Consider the following 20,254-nt stretch of genomic DNA (forward strand, 5'->3'; position numbering starts at 1 on the left):
CTATGACGTGTCATGACTACTATTATATAAGAAACATAATAATGATAAATCGTCATTTTGCACTATTTAAGTTTTCTACTTATCTTTGGAGATCATAGGTCACCCAGGAGGGCACTTTAATTCGCATTATTGTTTTATAAAACCCGATTTTCCATATAATACGTCTTCTTAATGATGTTTTCAAAACTTTGCGCGCGATCGTCACGGATTACACATTAATTTAATGCATTTCCCCGATTTTCCTTTTTCTTTTTGTCTCATGTAAGAAATATTGAATCAGATGGGTCTGTAAACTTTCGAATTCGATGGTAAACAGGAGGGCATGAATTTGCTATTAGTTCATGGTGTGGATGGGGGAGGGGGCTGATCATGGTGCCCAGCAAACAAGGAATAATCTCTCTTCATGTCGTTGTTGTAAGGGAAATTTTCATCTGTTCCTTGATTTGATGAATTTTTTTCCCCCATCCTTGATGATGACCTTGATTTGATAAATTTTCTTCCCATCCTTGATGATGACCAATCGAATCATCCGTTATTATATTCTATGAACTTATAGAAATAGTTCCCTAGATAACGTGCATGCCAGATTGAGGCGGAGGAATCTTAGAAATTCCACGCCCAGATTTTAAAGCTCTGAAGAAACTAAACTATTCGCAAAATATTTAAAACTAGTCCCAAATTAATACTACTATTTTCAACAAGTATGAGATAAGGCACCTTTATTTTAAAGTAGAGGTGTTCGAAAATGTAAAATCATTGGCCATTGGGACCTACTTTTTAAAGCTTGATATCTAGGTTAAGTAGTGAGTAAAAAGATCAATCAGTTGCGCGCGGATTGTGCGCCGTAGTCACACACACGTTCATACGGTCTCTTTCACCATGCTTCTGTAACGACAGCAAAGATTCAGTGAAAACCTGCTGCATTTCACCCCAAAAACTTGATGTTTTTCTCCCCTTAGAGTCCATTTCAACCGCCAAAATTCCTCGTCGGCGGAGCAACCCCTTGTGCCACTCGGAGCCCTCAATATTGGTAAGTATTTTTCTTGAGTCTTTACGGATAAATGGAAAATATGCCGACCGGTTTCCACATGTGAGATAATTATTTGTTGCACATGGGTTGCAACGCTTTACGTGTGTTACGTGTGTGGACGGCGGGTTGGTTGGCGGCCATTTTGTCAATGATAAGTAGCCATACGTAGGAAGGGGAGTTGCTCATGTAGTCAGTAAAATATGTGAAGAATGTTAAGGTCTGCTTGGTTGTAATATCATGGAGGTAGGTAATATTAAACATGTTAAAGCCGAGAGGTTTTTTGGAAAGGTCACTGAATGCCTGGGTCAAAATTAAACAATCTCTCTGGCATGTCTGGGACTTTCTGTCTTTGTAGTTTGTACAGATTTAAACTTTAATTAGATTTAGATTGTCATCAACCAAATGATGAAATTGTTTAGGCCTAAATAAAAAGTAAAGCAAAAGAGCTAAATAAGATTTAAAATGAAATACTATGTCAAATTTTCCTGTCGGCTTAAAAGAGATAAAAATAATTCAAACTGGAAAATTAAATATTTTTTTGACAAATAATGTGAGAACCTCATTTTAAAGGGTTTTTACAGGTTGGAACAGACTGAGACAGGAACATGAGGAATAAAAGTTGAAGCTTTCCAACCACTTTTTTAGTACTGATCAAACAACTTGCAGACAAATTAGGTCGAGTATAAAAGGGAGAAACATGTTTAGCATCTAGTTTCTAAGTCAAACAAAAAGGTGGGGCTTTTTGTTGATATTTTTATTTTCAAGTTGCCCACCATGCTTTTTCAAATTCCAAATATCCATTGTTTTTGGAGTTTTTACTACTGTTAGGGATGTCAGTTGAAATTTGAATGTTTTTTTCTTTGCTTTGCAATGTGGCTATAATGAAAGAACACAGTGATAGGAGTTGTTAGGTGGTAGTTTGAAGAAAATCGGTCAAGGGATTCCAAAGTTATGATTAATTTACAGGTCAACTTCAACAAGGCCGTTGCTAATAGCAACTAACGTAAACAATAAACAAACAAATAACAATGTTATCAGGGTCCTAATTAACAAACTAAGGTTTCAAGTCGCACAAAACCTAAATATATTACTTCCTTGCAAAAAGTTTTATGAGAATAGAAGAAATTAAACAATTTGATTGCAAGGAATTTAAATTAACAAATTTCAAAGAAAGACCTAAAGTCCCGAGGGATTAGTGAAAGGTGTGAATATTGACTTTCATGGCTTTAATGAACAAACAACCAAACATTGAACAAACCCATGTTTTCAAAGGAACATATCTCAAAAAGTAAATGTCTGACAATGTTCATTTTTGGAGCACTAATAGAAAAGTCAGGTGCCTCAAAAGTAAATAAAGAACAACAATAACAATCCATTATCTTATTTATTGTTTGTTTTTTAAATATGCAAATTATGCCTAATTGCGGGTAATTTGATCCCGGTTTTATAAATAAACAATGAATAAACTTGTGTTTTCAAAAGGGAATATCTCAAAAAGTAAATGTCTGACTACCTTCATTTTTGGAGCAGGAATAGGAAAGTGAGATTCATTTCAGATAATTTAACAAAAAAACAAAAAAAACATTATCTTATTTATTGTTTTGTTTCTTAAATATGCAAATTATGCATAATTGGTGGTAATTTGAATCCCGTTCTATAATAAACTCGCGTTTTCAAAAAGGAATATCTCAAAAAGTAAACATGTCACCACCTTCATTTTTGGACCAGGAATAGGAAAGCAAGATACCTTTAGGATATGTATGCAAAAACAATATCCACCAACTAATTTGTTAATTAATTAAATTTGTTATTTTTTTTTTAAATATGCAAATTAGGTGTAATTGCTGTTTCAAGAATTTTCATCAAAATAAGGGCAGTTGTTGTAGAAAATATGTGTTAAACTTAAAGTTCGTTATTAATAAAAGTAAATGTTAATTAAAAATCAAAGAAAAACTGAACTGTGTTTAATTTGCTCTGGATACCCCAAGACACTTTCAAATGGACAAGTGCAACCTTTTGGTTAATTACTAAATTACAATTACTTGATACGCCACTGCACTCTTACATCCAAACCAGTTTCACACAAATCTTACCTCACGCTTCCTGTAATCATCAATCAAATTCTCCACCAAAACTTCACTCGACATGTCATCATCATCATCACCATTATCATCACCTTCCACTGGATCGTATGCAACAACACATTTATCATCACCTTCCACATCAATTACTCGACCTCTGTACCACATCTCATTCAAATCATCATCCAGCCACATATACTTGATGTCACGACCCATTGCTTCTGTTACACCTACATCTATTTCTTTCAAATCACCATTATCAAAATCTTCCTTTACCTGTTTCTGACTGTACTCAAACTCATCCTTTGACCCATCATACTTAAACACATACTTCCCTCTTCTCTTCTCTAATATCACACACACTGTCTCTTCTTTCAATTCATCACAAACCGTTGTATGCATCAACAAACGCCCAATCATCTCATCAACTTTCAAGCTCCTCTTTGCACGCTTTGCACCAATACCTTCATCATTATCCTTACCATCACTTGCACCATCCTTCACACCTGCATCATTCGTATGTTCATCCTCACTTACTGCATGTACACCAAGCACTTTCTTCATGTTTTCTATCATTTGCTTAACACTCAGCTGCTTCCCCGCACTTGACATATTCAGTAGACCATCCTTTGAGTGTTCATCTTTCATTACTTTCTTCCTGTATCTCATCTGCACTTTTACTAGGTGTTCCTGCTCTTTTTCATTCTTACCTCGCAAACTTGTCTCCATATCTCTCACACTCAACCACAAAGGACCATCACTATTCATATCTAACACAATTTTTCTGATGGTCTCTCTCTCTCGCTGTTCACGCTTCTCTGCACCCTCCTTTTTCTCACGCATAGCCTTTTCCCTTTCTTCAAACCTTCTTTTTCGCCTTTCACACATCTCTTCCCTTTGCTCCTTCACAGACTCCTGTGCTATCCTTATCATCTTGCTCTTCTCATCTTCACAAAGGTTGTCTCGCCACTCGCTCATTCGATTTCTCCTACACATGATCAAACTTTCAATCGCATACTCAGTCGCTCTTGGCTTCTCCCTCAACAATCGGTCAAACATACCAAAGTCACGCTCCACATCAACATTCGTCCTTGGCACACTTCTAGTTTCATACATCATTTGCTCATCCATGTTCTCAAACACTCCACCGCTGATCTGGCTCTCCAACATTCTTCTTCCCAGCTTGACAAACACACCAAACAGACACTGGAGGACTTCCTTACAGGCATCATCATTCTCACACGGTGTTACCAAGCTATCAAACACAGAGTCCACCTCAACCTTCACATCCTGAAACATCCTTACTTCACCATGAACAACTTCACTTGCATCTTCACTCCACGTCTCAAAACACTTGATCATTTGCTCATATCGTTCATTCATTCCAATCACATGCTCCTTGATGTTCAACACTTTCCACAGAGGCGCAGTCACAATCTTATCAATTAAGCCTAACGCTCTCACTTCAGTCTTGTACTCATCCACTTTCAAATCTTCGTACACAGCTCGCATCAGCTTATTCTCATTCTTCACACGATCAAAAAACTCAAGCAAGTGCGGATAGAGATGATACACCCCTGCACCATTATGAAACAAGATGTTGAATCTATTGCCTCTAAATGGTGCAAGGGGTACCGCATCCATTCCGCATTCACTCTCCAGAAACACACGGAAATACACTGGCTTACCAGACTTCTCACACGCTCTTTCCTGCACACTCTTACACACTGTTCTTACCAGTCGCTCTGCTCCACAACCACCACTACTGCTACCAGGCAGACTCGTACTTCCCACTTTTTTCGCACCGAAAACATCCTTTTCCCACACTTTCAGACACGCAACAGCTTGATCTGCCAAGCCCACAACGAAATGCATCCCACAGAAGAAATTATTCATCATTTTCATGCTGCCTCTTTCACCCTCACTCATTTCACCCCAACCTTCAACTACCTTTGGCAAGATGCCCGCTCTGTACTCCTTCAACATCCCATTGAACTTCTTCTCCACTGCATGCCGGTCACTCATCGTGTTCTTCACTTGTCGCACAATCTCATTCACCTTTTCACTCCCTTCTTTTGCACACTTTACAATATCATCCACAATCTCCTTAAACCCATCCAACGTTTTCTCGGCACTTCCACACACCATTGGTCGGAGCCCAAGCGTTAGCATCTTCCCAGATGACAATGACATATCATAGGTTCCATAGTGATAGCCCCACTTTGTTGTAGCATCTGTACACAAAGTGACAGGGCCATCACTACCGGTTACCTCGGATACGCATTGCATCTGTGCTAACGCTCGAGCTTCAAGCAGCATAGTCTTCGCAAAAGTCTCTTTCGGTAGTCTCACCTCTTTCTCATTCATTGTGGTTAGCTTTGACAACACAGTTCGAATCACATGCTCTACATTCCTGGCACCCACATTCATTGTCATCAAGTCCTGATACACTTCACGAATACAATCCTGATACATGCCATTCTTAAAAGTACACACTCCGGAATTCAAAAACTCATTCACACACTCTTGTACTCTATCATCAACATTCTCCTCTATCTCCATCTTATCATTTGTCAAGCTTCTGCATTCCTCATTTGCATCCTTTAGTTCTCTACGCAAACTTCTCACACTCTTTTGCAACCTCTTGACTTGTACCTTCTTCTTCGACATCAGCTTTTGCCCATTTAACTTTCTCTTTCTCTCACACTCTTCCTTGGCAACCGCTTCATCTGCTCTTACCTTACACAAACCTAGCTGCTTCCTCAACTCCTTTTCTCTTAACTTGTATTCTTTCTCTGCCTTAAACTTCACCTCCACTTTCTCCTTCACAGCCAATCGACGCCCTAGTTCTCTACACCTCTTCAATCTCTTTGTACTCTTAGTTCTTATCTTCTCCACAAGTACCTTCGAGCTCCTTTCCTTTTTCTTCATCATTTGCAGTTGCATACATTTCACTTTCTTCTCTGCTTTCAACTTTTCCACTTCCATTACAAGCTCATCCACTCTCTTTTTCTCAACCTCTGATTCCTCCACCAACATCTTCTTTTCCTCACTGACTTCACGCAATGCATCCTTTATGCCCCTGTTTTCCTCACACTTTCTTTCTAACACTTCAACTTTCATTTTCAAATTCTTAACAACATCACTTTGCCTCATCTCACTTGTACTTGCTTCATCAACATTCTCTGTATGCAGTCGCTCACACTCACAGAAACACTTCTCCATCAATTGTCTAACCTGCTCCTTGCCTACCTTCCGATCCCGCTTCCTGGCTGCAATCACACGCACTAGCCTGTTCTCAAATGCTTTCACACTTTTCTCATACACAAAAAACTTACACACAATTTCTCTCATTTTCTCAATCACATTTCTTCGACAACTCACCTTCTTTTCCTCAACCATCAGTTCATCCCACATACCGAACACAAATCCATTTTTCAAACTCTCTAATTCCTTCTTGACAACAACAATCTCATCCCCTTTACCAGCTTTCATACTGTTCAAATCACTCAAACTAATGCCAACTTCATCACAAGAATACTCAAAACTAGCCATTACCAATTAATCCAACAAGATAACAGTAAATTTCTCAACAGTTTTATTGTCAAAACAGATAAATAACAAAGCAAAGTTAACTTAAATTTAAAACAGAAAACCAACAGGATTAGGATAAGAAACTTCTCAGTATTAAATATAAATTTAAATCTAAAAAATAACACAGCAAAGCTACTAATCACTAAGTGAAATTGAAAATGGAAAGACGATAACAATTAAGTTCTCAAAATTTAAATGTAAAAAAATAATAATAATTAACAGAGCTACAATTAAAAAAAAGTTAAATTGAAAATTGAAAAGTGGAAATCAACAAGATAATAAAACTTCCCAATTTAAATGAAAACAATGCTAAACAACAACAGCAAAGTTACTAAGTTAAATTGAAGATGGAGAAATGCTGAAGAGCAACAATAAAACTTTTTAATATTATTAAGTAAAAAATGCTAGACAACACAGTAAAGTTGTTAGTTAAATTAAAAATGAAACACAGGTTATTAAAATTGAAAACTGAAAACCAACAAGAACAAGATAACAATAAAACTTCTCAATAAATTAGTATAAATGTCAAAAATGCTAAATAGCACAGCTAAGTTACTAAGTTAAATTTAAAATTGAAGTTGTAAAGCAACAAGATAACAATAAAACTGCTCAATATTTAAATGTCAAAAAAGATAAACAACACAGCTGAAGTTTAGTAAAATTGAAAAATGAGAACTGAATTCTGAAAACTGAACACTAATGACACTGAAAGAGTACAAAAATCAACACAAAAGTTTGTTTTTCAAAGATAATATGAATACACTCTATAAACACCCAAAATTTCTCTATAAACAATTTAAAATTCCCGCTGCTATTCTTCAATTTTTGTAAACAATACTTGCGACACTTTCCACACGTCCGATTATAACCTTGGAAACGTCAACAATGCACACTCAAGCCCGATGGTCGGGCGTCGGAAATCTTGACGCGCGATCATAAAAAGACATGGTTTTTAGGCCTCAGTCTTAGGATTGCGCGCAAGTCTTCCGTCGCGCGACCGACTATAAACCGGCCTTCTCACGGGGGACGCGGCGCTGTAGTCTCCATTTTGCAAAACCACTGCGCAGCATACAATAGTCTGGTTTCGGCCCAATGACGTCACCCCGTAAACAGCTTTGCCGTGTGCTGCATGCGTTACTCTTTACAAGAGGTGGAAACCAGACAACTAGCTGTATACACAACCTCTGTACCGGATAGGTGCATAAACTTGAGCAACCCCTCGTGTTGATTGCGCTTTCATCGGAAACTGCCTCGTTCTTGAACTTTGACACTGCTGTCATTCGTTAGATCACGAATGGGGCTTTCCAACGGTATGCAACTGTATCGCGGGCTGACAGGCTCTCATTGCGTTTAATCAAACGCTACATTTGTTCGGTGTTTTATTAATTCAAGATCATGTTTATCGCCCTGACCCGGGTTAAAGATGAAAAGATAAACATCTAAGCTTCATTTTAAGGGGAAGTATGACAATATTGGGACATATTTGGTGAGACTACAACAACAACGAAAAACTTCATCACGCTCGGAAACAAAAAGTTAATAAATCGACGGGACGCAGAAAAGCGATGTTTTCAGCGCAAAGTACGTTTTTAAATTGCCCTATTCTAGAAAACTAAAATTATAGTAAGTGTCAAATTCAATCAAGTACTACATCAAAGTGATCTTAATACATTCATTTTGTTTAAAAAAATTTTATTCTCCTCCATTTTGTTAAAATAATTTTTGGAAGATGAAACATTGACACTGGACGTGAAAAAATTCGCCGTTTTTACGCGTGTCACGTGACCCGTTTTGACATCCCTACTACTGTTCAATCACACAACACAACACATCAACACATGTTGGACAAGACATTGATTGAAGAAAACACATTGAAGGTCAAAGCAAGGAAGTTTTTTTTTTTGGGGGGGGGGTATTGGAAAAGTTTCCGTATGGCGCCATCACTTTTTCATTCGAAATAAAATAATATAGTATCTAATTTACCTGATTGATATATCCATTTTTGTAAAAATGAGTGAAAAAGTGGTGGCGCCATACGGAAAGTTATCCGGGGTATTTAAAACAGAATTTTTATTTGCTGAGATTGTTAAATATAAAATAAATTGCTTTTTTCCCTTTTTACAAACAAATCCATAAAAAAAGGAAATAAAGAAGCAGCCTCGCAAAAGGAAGCCGGGGGCGATGCTAAACATGTTTATTTTTTTTACTCGGCCGTGACGACTAACGATGAGTTTTGATGTTTTCTTGTTCTAGGGGGGTTTCTGTAACACATACTGGACTGTCGAACCAGAAGGATCTGAGCACCTAGGACAGCCGTTGGACTTCAATTTGGAGCCAGAGTGGGACCCCAGCTGATATTTGCTGGGTACCCTTAGGTTTCACTTCTCAGTGTAAGTACCCGCTTTACAAAGTTTATTTCAGGCAAGATGTTCCTCCTACTTTACTCTCATTTCAAAATGTTTGCCTTTGGGAAAATTAGAGAAACTGTGATAAGATAGATTGAAAAACCCTACACATTGTGTACATTTAAGTCAGCCCGTGTTATATGGAAAGGTTTGCAGTAACACCATGTAATGACTATCTCTATTGAGTTGGGGTGGTTCTCAAAAGAACCGTTGGTTTCAACTCGACGTTTCGATCAGTATGCTCTGATCGTCTTCTGGAGAAAGCCCTTGTTGTACTTGATTCAATGGTTCTACTTCTGTCATAAGAACCAAATATCTTGCAAATAATTTTTGTTTTTCTGTTAATCTTGGTCTTGCTTCTAAGTCGAAGCAATGTTTAAACTTTCAATGTCGTTAACCATTACGATAAAAATAATTCCAATTCAAAAGCAATCCGACTCAAGAGTCATTTATTGAATGTTTCCTTGCCTCAGCAAAGAAGAAAGAAAAAGATTCTAAGCATGAAAAGGCACTGTGTAAGCTTAGATTTGTGTCAAGCAGCATGTTAGTAGTTGGCTGAATCACAAATAAAAAGTGAAAAGGTACCATATGGTCTATCTACTCGGAGGAAGGAAGCATAATCAATATTGTGACCTGTGCACTCATTTACGTATACCCCTCTTTCTCAAAACCAATATTAATTGCAGCGATCAATTTTTGTTTGATGAGAATTGCAGTACTGCTTATAGACGATACTTTATTGATTGCGCAGCATATGCTGTTTTATCAGCTTGAATAAAGAAAAAACCTAGTTACTTTAAATCATAAGGAAAATTTGTCTCACCCCATTGTATTAAATAATCACTTTATTTCCTCTGAAAAATCATTAGTTCTAATTATGATTTCCTTTTTTATTTATTATGTTACAGCCTTCTTCGAATTTCATAAAGATCGCCACCACTGGTAAACCTCAAAAAGGAGGAGTGTTTTCAACTTGTAAAAAAAAAAGAGTGCAATGGAGCGTTTCACGGCCCAGGATCTTGAGGCCGAGGTATACAGAAGGGGCACAACTGTGACTGACATTGTCCAGAAAAAAGCTTCGGACTCTACGGACAGAGAGGTTTGCCCCTTTCAAATCTTTCCACTCTAATTTAAAGATTTAGCAATCTTGTTTTATCTTACCATCATTGGAATAGTCTGATCTTTCTCTTTTACTGATGTGGGTAGCGTTAGTACTGGGACAAGATTGTCTTTTTATGTAATTCTGGGTTGTTTGCCCTTTGCTAGGAAGTCAGGAATTTCTATTGGAAATTTAGGGAAAGTTGGAAGTTCTCGTGGAAATTTGTGGGAGTTAGGAAGTTCTTGTTGAACTGTGGGGAAGTTTGAGTGATTTTTTTTATTATAAATAACTGGTTTTGTGTTTTTCTTTATGCAGGATCCAGATGATGCTTTTTTCATTGGAGACCTCGGAGATGTGGTTGTCAAACACAAAAAATGGCTCAAATCATTGCCACGTGTTGAGCCATTTTATGGTAAGTATTTAAAACCAAAAGTTAATGGGAAATAAACTGCTTTGTAAAAAAAAAAAGCATTAATAGATAAAAAAGAATTGAATATGAACATAAAATAAACTACATTTAAACACATTTTCTTTTCCCGGTCATGCGAGATCAGTATTTGGATGACATCGGTTAGACTTATTTTTTTTAGTAAGCAGGTTATTGTTACTGCTAGAGACCCTGTGGTATGATTAAGTGAAGACTATTGTACGCAAGCTATATGGGCTAGTAGAGAATTGTCCTTATAATTTTCTTAATCCATATAAAGCTCCGTTCAATTTTCATGTGTGTGAAACAAATTGTGTAATTAACTTTTCGCTCAACTCAAAATTTGCTCTTGTGAAATAATCATTGGGAATACAGAGTTGTTAAAATACTAAGTATGAGTTTGTGGTGGCTGTAGACATCAATTGAAGTTACACAGGCTTTGGTTGTAATGTTTAATGACGATACTAACAATTAATTGTTCATATTTTTAGCTGTGAAGTGCAACCCTGATCATTCTGTTGTGAAACTTCTGGCTGGGCTGAAGACCAACTTTGACTGTGCCAGTAAGGTAGGAATACAATTCTCTTCGAAATTCAATTCGGCCTTTATACCAAATTTACCAAAATTACATTAAATTTATTTGTACAAAATACACTGCAAGCCACGATATATAAAAGCTGATCGTACATACAAGATTGCTTTTTCGAAAAATATGTTAATATTGACCATTATCTCATAAGTTTGTATTGAATGTTGACTGTTGCTAAGGCAATGAGGATATATACTTGCCCTCTCTGAGTCACCATGACTGAAAGAAGTCAAACTGTACTCTATTTTATAATCTGAGCCTTCAACATCAATTGCAAAGCTTTATTAACCGTAACCACCCTCAAATCCTACAAAAACCATCGTACAGTTTTTGATTGAGTTTGATGAAATGGATACTGACATCCAGAGCACCCACTCACAAATCTAAAAGTCTGATTTGCCAAGCACAACAAATTATGCTTATCAGAATAAGGTTACCAGCCAAACTACCATGTCACATGTACAATTTGTGAATGGTATTCCGCTAGTTTTTGCAGGGAATAAATAAAATGTGACCTTTTCTTTTATCTGCTTAACATGAGTTTCTTCTTCCACCAAACAGAGTGAAATTCAGATGGTACTGAACTTGGGTGTGGCTCCGTCCCGAATCATTTTTGCCAACCCATGCAAGCAGCGCTCTCATTTGAAATTTGCCGCCCAGAAGGGCGTTGACCTCATGACCTTTGACAATGAGGAGGAGCTCCACAAGATAAAGAAAGTCTTCCCTGAAGCACGGTAAAGTTCAAACTAGTCTTGCTTTTTCGGCTCATTTTGTTTTTTCTTCCACAAAATGTTGCGTTTGTGCCTTTTCAAAAATGAAGCATACATGTTCGATGATTCATCAACCTATGTTTTCATAGCAAAGCTAACTCATTAAAAAGGAAAGTACGTGTTTTTTTAAAGCTTTGTTTGTTGTTATCTACCACAGCCTTGTGCTGCGTATCTTGACTGATGACTCCACAGCTCAGTGTCAGCTGGGTCTCAAGTATGGCTGCCATCCCAAGAGGGCTCCATACCTACTGCATTTGGCCAAAGAGCTGGACCTTGACGTCGTGGGTGTCAGGTGAGTTACTATTCTCAATATTGGGGGCAGGTTGAGTTTTGTGAAGAGCCTACTTAGGCCTAGTGGTTTGTGTTTTTTCCCCCAGGATTTATCAGTCTCTCTGAAAATCTTTAAGGGTCTTAAATTTTCCTTAAAGTATGTTCGAAAAAGAAAGAAATATTTTGCATTGTGTCCGAACATGATGTAGTATTTTATTTCTGGTGTTATCTAGAGTCTGAAACGACCTGTATTGTAACGTCTTGTCAGGTTTCAGTTCCAGAATCTGAGGGAACCTATGCCCATAAGTCGTCTTTCAGGAGCTTTAAATTCATCAAATTCTGTCGGCCTCGTTTCTAATCCTTTGTTATTTTGTGTTTTGTTTTTTCTTGTTTCTTTGCATTGATTTTGTTTAATTGTTCAGCTTTTTGACCTTTGCTAAAGGCACTATATAAATACCAATTTTGTATTATTATATTATCAAATCTCAGCCCTGGCTGTGGTGCACCTTATTTGTCTTGTATCCCGATTTTTAATCAATTTGGTCTTATTATTATAATTTGCCTTTTCTGTTTACCATTATTTTATCCCTTAATTAGCCTTTGAGACGTAATACTTATTATTGTATTTTCTCCTCTTATCAGTATGTTGTAATTTGTAAACAACAATCTGCTATTGACTTTGTTCTTTTTATCATGCTTTGTTTTGTACACAGCGCTTCGAGGCCGTTTTTGCAGCAATACTGCATTTTATAAGACTCTTTTTATCATTATTTTGTTATGAGTGACTAAATAACCTGTAAATGTCTTTAAAGCCTATACTATGTAGATCCGCCTTTGTACTTGGATCAAAGTTTATATATATTATTCTTAACGAGTCAAATATCACGACTGAAATCTAGAGGTTTGAAATTGATTAAACTTTGCTTGGTGATTGTTTTGTGTTAAGCTTCCATGTTGGGAGTGGTTGCCGTCACTCGGGTGCATTTGCCGATGCTATCCAGTCTGCCCGTACCATCTTTGATTACGGTGAACAACTTGGAATCAGGATGGATCTGTTGGATATCGGAGGGGGTTACCCTGGCCAGGCTTCTGCAGCTATTCCATTTGAAGAGGTAAAGTTCAGGTCCATTTTCATGACTCTGCTTACTACCGATTTCTGCACTCACGATAACCATCCCCACTTACTGTGCAAGCCCTGAATTCTCATTATTGCGGTGTGGGCTCTCTATTTTATGTGTGAATTTTGAGCTCACCTAAAGGAGCTAATGTCAACTTGCTTTCCAGGATAAAAAAAAGTAAGACATTTAAACCCAGTCTTGGTTGTATTTAAATCGCAGGTTGGGCATGCATTGTGTAGTGTTTTGGGTCTATAGAGCAAAATGTATAAAAATAGTAAATTTCTGTTAGGCCAAGTCAAACAGTGAATTTTATATCTCTGTGTATATTGTAAGCTTCCTTGTCTTTGGATTTTAAAATAAAGTTCAGTTAATAAGAACGGCATAATATCCTTTCAAAGTGGTTAAAATTGTTAAAATTTTCCTTTCAGTTTGCGCACGTGATCAACGCTGGCCTCAATGAACATTTTCCAGCCAGTAGCGGAGTTCGCATCATCGCGGAACCAGGACGTTTCTATGTGGCGTCTGCGTTCACTCTTTGCGTTAACATCACATCCAAGCGTATGGTTGCTCGCGACATTCAGACATTCTCTGTCGAGGAGTCTAAAGGTAAAAACTGTTCTGTGAACAAAATCAATAAAATAAAAATAAAAATGAATGAATGGTTATAATCTGGCTACCTTCATTCATAAGCCACGACAATTTGTGTTTATGATAATCTGTTGCCATGGCGATGATGATTTATACTTGCCCTCTCTGAGTCACCATGACTGAACGAAGTCAAACTGTACTCTATTTCTGAGCCACTTGCATCAACTGACATGATAGACACAATTGTACACATTACCAATCCATTCAACAAAATACTACTTGTTTTCATGTCAGATTTGTAGACTTCTTTTTTAATCATAAAAAGAAAACTGGAGCCTAAATAGCTATTTCTGATGTTAACCCTGATAAGACATTGTTAAATTGGTCTTCAAAAATAGTTTGTTATTGTCCTTCCTTTCTTTCGTGAACAGCCTTTGCTTAAAAAAAAAATAAATAATGTTGGATCTAAATTTGCAGCTGCAGCTCTAGCTAGAACTGTTGCCAAGGGTGTTGCTTTGGGCATCATTTGTTCTCACTTGTTCCTATCACAGGTATCAATCTAAGGTATCAGGCAGCTGTTTATTCTGATATGGCCTAAAGACACATCTCAAGTAAAGTTTATTTTTGTATTAAGACATAAATCTCCTTGAAATTCCAGATCTGGTCGCCAACTCCGTTGCTCCCTCCAAGTGTGAAGAACCAGCGTTCATGTACTATGTTAACGATGGTGTCTATGGTTCGTTTAATTGCTTGCTGTATGATCACGCTACAGTCATGCCCAAACTCCTCAAGGTAATTTACTCTCATTAAAATGGAAAAAGTTGTGGGCAGTAGTTGTGTTATTTTATGAGTGTGTAGGGGATAAATAATAAAAATAACAACTAATTAACCATTTTATATAGCGCATAACACATAGTGATTAAATATGTCCCTATGCGCCATCTTTATGGGATGATCAAAACCCACTTGCATTGATAAAAAAAACTTGCAAAACATGCTTTTAATATATATATTTTTAAGAAGACAAAGGGCTCTGATAATAATTTGCAGCCCTTTTACTTTACAAAAGAGAAAATTGCTCCACACCTGTATTTGTTGCCTTGGTGCTCCTTGAAATATTCCAGTAGAAATTAAAGAGAGTCAAAATTATCCATCACTTTTCTCATTTGTATTAATCAATATTATTCAACATTGTCATCAGGAGAGGAGCAAGAACTTTCTAGCCAATCAGAGAGTAGAACAAACAATGTATCAGTTAGTCATTTATTTGTTTATTTATTTATTACTTTGTAACAGGAGAGGAGCAAGAACTGCCTGGAGTATTCGACCAGTATCTGGGGACCCTCTTGCGATGGGCTAGACCGTATCGTCGAGCACTGTCTCCTGCCAGAGCTTGAGGTCGGAGAATGGATGATTTATGAAGGTCAGTACTAAGACTATGCTGGTAGTTTGGAAATCTCTCATGAAGCTTATGGAGAGAGGAGAGCAAACACAAATAAACAAACTAACTTAAAAACACCCCTAACAAACCAACACCCCAACAAAATAACAAACAAACATACAATGCAAGAACCACAAGACGCCCATGACGAAAGATTTAAACCAAGATGACAACAGAATCACAACTATATTACATAATGAGAGACAATGTGGTTTTTGAAGTAGCCTTTAAATTGACCAACAGAGGACTGTGAGTGAATAGACCTATCAATAGAGTTCCAGAGGCGGGGCCCATGGTAGCGAAGAGTGTAAGATGTGCATTAAAAAGGGATATACAAATCATTACTAGAGCATGTTTTATAAAGGTGCGTGTTGCTGACGGGGAAAGTAATTGGAGAGTGTATGGCAGAAGTTTTTTGTTTGTTTTTGTAGCAAACTGCTCCATGGTCTATGTAGCATTTACAGTTTGGCCAAAACATGTAATTTTCTTCTTAGAGTGATGGTGGACACTGTTTGGTTTGGGTGTATGTGGTCGCTTTGACCCAAACCTAATTTATTGTCATAGTGTTGTGTCTGCTTTATCTTGAAACAGCTTATTGCCATGGCGATGATGATATATACTTGCCCTCTCTGAGTCACCGTGACTGAACGAAGTCAAACTGTACTCTATTTCTGAGCCACTTGCATCAACTGACACTCATGAGATATCTTAGACACTGGACACTATTGGTGATTGTTGAAGACCAGTATTCTCACTTGGTACATCTCAACAATTGGTCGTCCAAGTTGCGAGAGAATAATGGAAGAAAAAATGGCAACCAAGTCTCAGGAATCTCATTTTCCGAGCAGAAGTCCCTCTTATTAATGCTAATGTTAATCCTCCTTTACCACAGGAAACTTTCAGGTGTTCCAACATCTCCAAATGCATCGTTTGTAGACAACACATCAATAAATCAGACTCCTTCACCAGTGAGGGGTCAATGTCACCTGCACCACCACTAATCTCATTTATCTCATATCTTGTCGAGTCTTTGGTGTTCAATATATAGGTGAAACAAGAACTACATTCAATAGGCGTTTTTAGTTGAGATGAATTCTAACCAAATGAGTATGCAGCTATAATTTCCCAATTGTTTTTGTTTTTGTCCCAACAGATATGGGTGCGTATACCATGTGTGCAGGGTCAGAGTTCAATGGATTCAAGCGCCCAACTGGCTACTACGTTGTTCCAGACACCCTCGTGTAAGCATCTCATTTTGCTTTTAATTTTATTCTGTATTTAAGTGTTTAATCAACCTTTTTTTATTAAGAGTAAAAATAAAACTGCTATTCTATTTTATATTACTTCTAAAGAATTTGAGAACTGGAAATATTCTGAACTGGTTGTTTGCCCTGTGTACAAATCCACATCGGAGTAAAAACATATTTGATTCCAATTGTCGGTTGTCGTGGTGTACGTGTACAGACTAATGTTCACCCATTGGATTCCATGTTCTGGGTTATCCACACTTGGTTTATACCCCGATCAGTAAAATGTACCCTATTTAACCCAACTTTGCTTAATACACAGGTTTATGCTCATCCATTGAATCCCAAATCCTGGGTTATGCACTCTATTATTTTTACCCAAATTATGAAAGTAACCCCATTTAAACACATTGTTTTGTTACCAGGCCCCTGCTGAAGTATATCTTCGCAGATGATCCCAGCCCACTTAGCAAGTTCACCACCCTGAAGGATGCGGCCACTCCATTGACCACCGACCACTACAAAACCCTGAATGCGGCCACTCCGCTGACTACTGATCACTACACCTCCCTGTTAGCCACTTTCATCTCCCGTACCGATGTTGAAAACACTCCTTCCTTTGCCAGGTCTGAGATTGGACCAGAGTTCTGATGCAGCTCTATACCAAAAAGATTAAACATAATTTACATAAATTAATAATGTTTGCATAATTTACATAAATCAATAATGTTTGCTTGGCTTTGAAGATGTTTTGCAAGCTCTGACATGTGATTTAGGGAGCGTCTCAAAAATGGGGGACGTTCTAGGCGCGAGAGAATGTTTACGTTGGTGTAGTCCCACAGTTCATTGGTTTTGCTGAACTGCATCATTGTGTCAAAGAACGAGAGCAGTCCTACATCAATGACCATTGGTATTTTGAGCGTTCCAGTGGAACCTTCCAGCGGTCAAATGAACTGGTCAAATTAAAATGTTTTACCATTCTGAGTTTTGAGACCCCCCCCCCTTTCAAGTGATTTTCAAGTATTAGTTGATATGTTAAAGGTGTATGATGTAGTTTTTTTCAAATAAAGCTTTAAACCATATTTTTCTTAGCCCTCTTTGTTCAGGTGTGACCATTTTTCCAAGCATAGCTCTGCAGACATTTAAGGAGAACTTCACGATGCCCCTTCGGGTGTGATTAGTGCTATATCGGGTGTGATTAGTGCTATATCGGGTGTGATTAGTGCTATATCGGGTGTGATTAGTGCTATATCGGGTGTGATTAGTGCTATATCGGGTGTGATTAGTGCTATACTAACTGTATTTTCATTATAAGTCAAGAAACTGGCCTTTAATGTTGTTTGAATACTATCATCTCTTTAACTCCTTGCATAGCAAAAATTTGCCAACTAAAATCCAATGTATTTTGAGTTTTACGTATCCACTCAACTTAACTATTGCACCCACTTGTCTGACTTAAATTAGCAAAGTTTGCTTTTGATATTTAGAGGTACTTTATAGGAATATTTCAGAAAGTGTTATTCTCTTTAAGCGAAGAGCATATTCTGCTTTAATATCTACTGTTTAAATAATATAGTTGTACTTAATTTGTTCCAAACATATATTAACCTGTGTTAATCCTGCGCATGCTGCAATTACTTAAACGTTGCCAGTTATCTTTGTTTGACACTCAATTGTTTTCATTCAACTGCGATGTTCATTACTCAGCCAAGGTTGCTGTAAAATCGCAAATACAATGTTTCCTCGTTTTGGTGCATGTTTTACTGCTTGTTATTGGTCTTTTGGCGCCTGAAGCATGGATCATAAAAAAAAGTGAAAAATGTACTTTTAAATAGACGTCACAAATTCACAATGAATTATTTGCTACAGTTGAAATGTGTTCAACTCCTGCGAAATTATTTGCTGCGAAAACAGCCATGGACGTCAAAATTCGCACAAGTACGAACCAGCCTTTAGTTTATTTTTTTTAGGGATCTAGTGAAAACTAGACTTAAGTTGCGTCTGCACAGTGTTGTGCTTATTCATCTGACTCTGATAAGTGTCGCTGAAATTATTGTTTTAGTTATGCTGTTTGCAGTTCCTACCTTAAAATAATTTGATTATGAATTTTAAAACTGTTTACATTGCAGTTGCATTTAGAAACAACTTCAGCTGAAGCCAATGTCAAGAGAGGGGATGGGATAGTGGCTGCATGTCACTTGTTCAGAAATAAATTATCTTTCTTACTGCAGCTGACTTGCCTCATTCATATAAAAATAGTTTAAAATGGTACATTGTGCGTGTGAATTTGCTGCATATAAAGAATATAACGATTCGTTAAGATGTCAATGGGCAGTAAATGGATTAGACTCGTCTTCTTATAAGGCAAAGTAGTTTTAATTTTCTAATGGAAATCAATCAGAAACAAAAGAAATTTTGAAGCAGATTTGTAGTAAAAAAAATTGAATAATCTTTGACTTTGCTTTTTATTCATAAAAAAATGCTAATTCCAATGTGTGTCGGCTGTGGGTGGTGTGTCTTTTCTCTATTTGGATTCAAAATCGTATAACAATGCACACGTTTTCAGTTTGATTCAGTTTGGACCATTTTTGTGAGGTTAATTATCAAAAATATGTACTTGCATTATTTTGTAGTTATTTGAGTTTGAATTTATTATTGGTTGATTGTGCACGAGGTAACTGGTACAATTTATTAAAAGATTTTGTTGCAGGGAATTTTCTGTTGTGTGTGCATTTGATTTTTAAAACTTGTCTTCTACTTTCTGTAAGACAATGGACACTATTGGTAATTGTCAAAGACCAGTCTTCTCACTTGGTTTATCTCAACATATGGATAAAATAACAAACTTGTGAAAATTTTAGCTTGATTGGTCGTCGGAGTTGCGAGATAACTATGAAAGAAAAAACACCCCTGTCACACGTAGTTGTGTGCTTTCAGTTGCTTGATTTCGAGACCTCAAGTTCTAAACTTGGGGTCTCGAAATCAGATTCGTGGAAAATTACATCTTTCTCAAAAACTACGTCATTTCAGAGGGAGCTGTTTCTCACAATGTTTTATACCATCAGCCTCTCCCCATAACTTGTAATGAAGACAGGTTTTATGATGGTAATTATTTTGAGTAATTACCAATAGTGTCCACTGCCTTTAAGTGTTTGAAGCTCTGTGTGTCTCAGTGAAAATTATTTGACTACAAACGATTTGTACTTCAAAATAACTATTGATTTTGACAACAAACATAAATTTAATGGAGGGTTTGAATCAGAGAGTTGAAACCAACGGTCCCTATCAGAACCACCCAACTTATTTAGAGATTATCGTAACATGTTGTTTCTGCAAACATTTACTATTATAGGATTGGTATTAGTGTAACTTTTTAATATTTGAGCGTTCCGATTGAAACTTTTTGTTATAATACTACATGCAATGCATTTAAATGAGCAATCGGATGTGAGGTGGAGGCTCTAGACTCAATATGAAGAAAGAATGAAAACTAGATCTGTAGTGTAAGTATTTTACAAACACTAGGTGTGTCCGTTATCCAATCAGATGTCAGGTAAAACTCCAGACTCCATATATAAAGAAAAGGAAAGAAAAA

At 37.0% G+C, this 20,254-nt stretch overlaps 1 protein-coding gene across 1 annotated transcript; it reads left to right on the top strand.

Moving 5' to 3' along the window:
* Positions 1 to 833: 833 nt before the first annotated feature.
* On the top strand, positions 834 to 19,373 carry LOC117304379 (ornithine decarboxylase-like). Its single transcript, XM_033788795.1, has 13 exons — positions 834 to 1,030; positions 8,959 to 9,095; positions 10,019 to 10,209; positions 10,525 to 10,621; positions 11,128 to 11,204; positions 11,787 to 11,959; positions 12,153 to 12,287; positions 13,212 to 13,377; positions 13,812 to 13,989; positions 14,630 to 14,763; positions 15,268 to 15,394; positions 16,566 to 16,653; positions 17,085 to 19,373. Exons 3-13 carry the CDS (start codon positions 10,105 to 10,107, stop codon positions 17,308 to 17,310), a joined length of 1,506 nt encoding a protein of 501 aa, XP_033644686.1. The 5' UTR covers positions 834 to 1,030; positions 8,959 to 9,095; positions 10,019 to 10,104; the 3' UTR covers positions 17,311 to 19,373.
* The last annotated feature ends 881 nt before the right edge of the window (positions 19,374 to 20,254 follow it).

Source organism: Asterias rubens, chromosome 21 (genome assembly GCF_902459465.1).
Source record: "Asterias rubens chromosome 21, eAstRub1.3, whole genome shotgun sequence".
NCBI classification, from domain to species: domain Eukaryota; kingdom Metazoa; phylum Echinodermata; class Asteroidea; order Forcipulatida; family Asteriidae; genus Asterias; species Asterias rubens.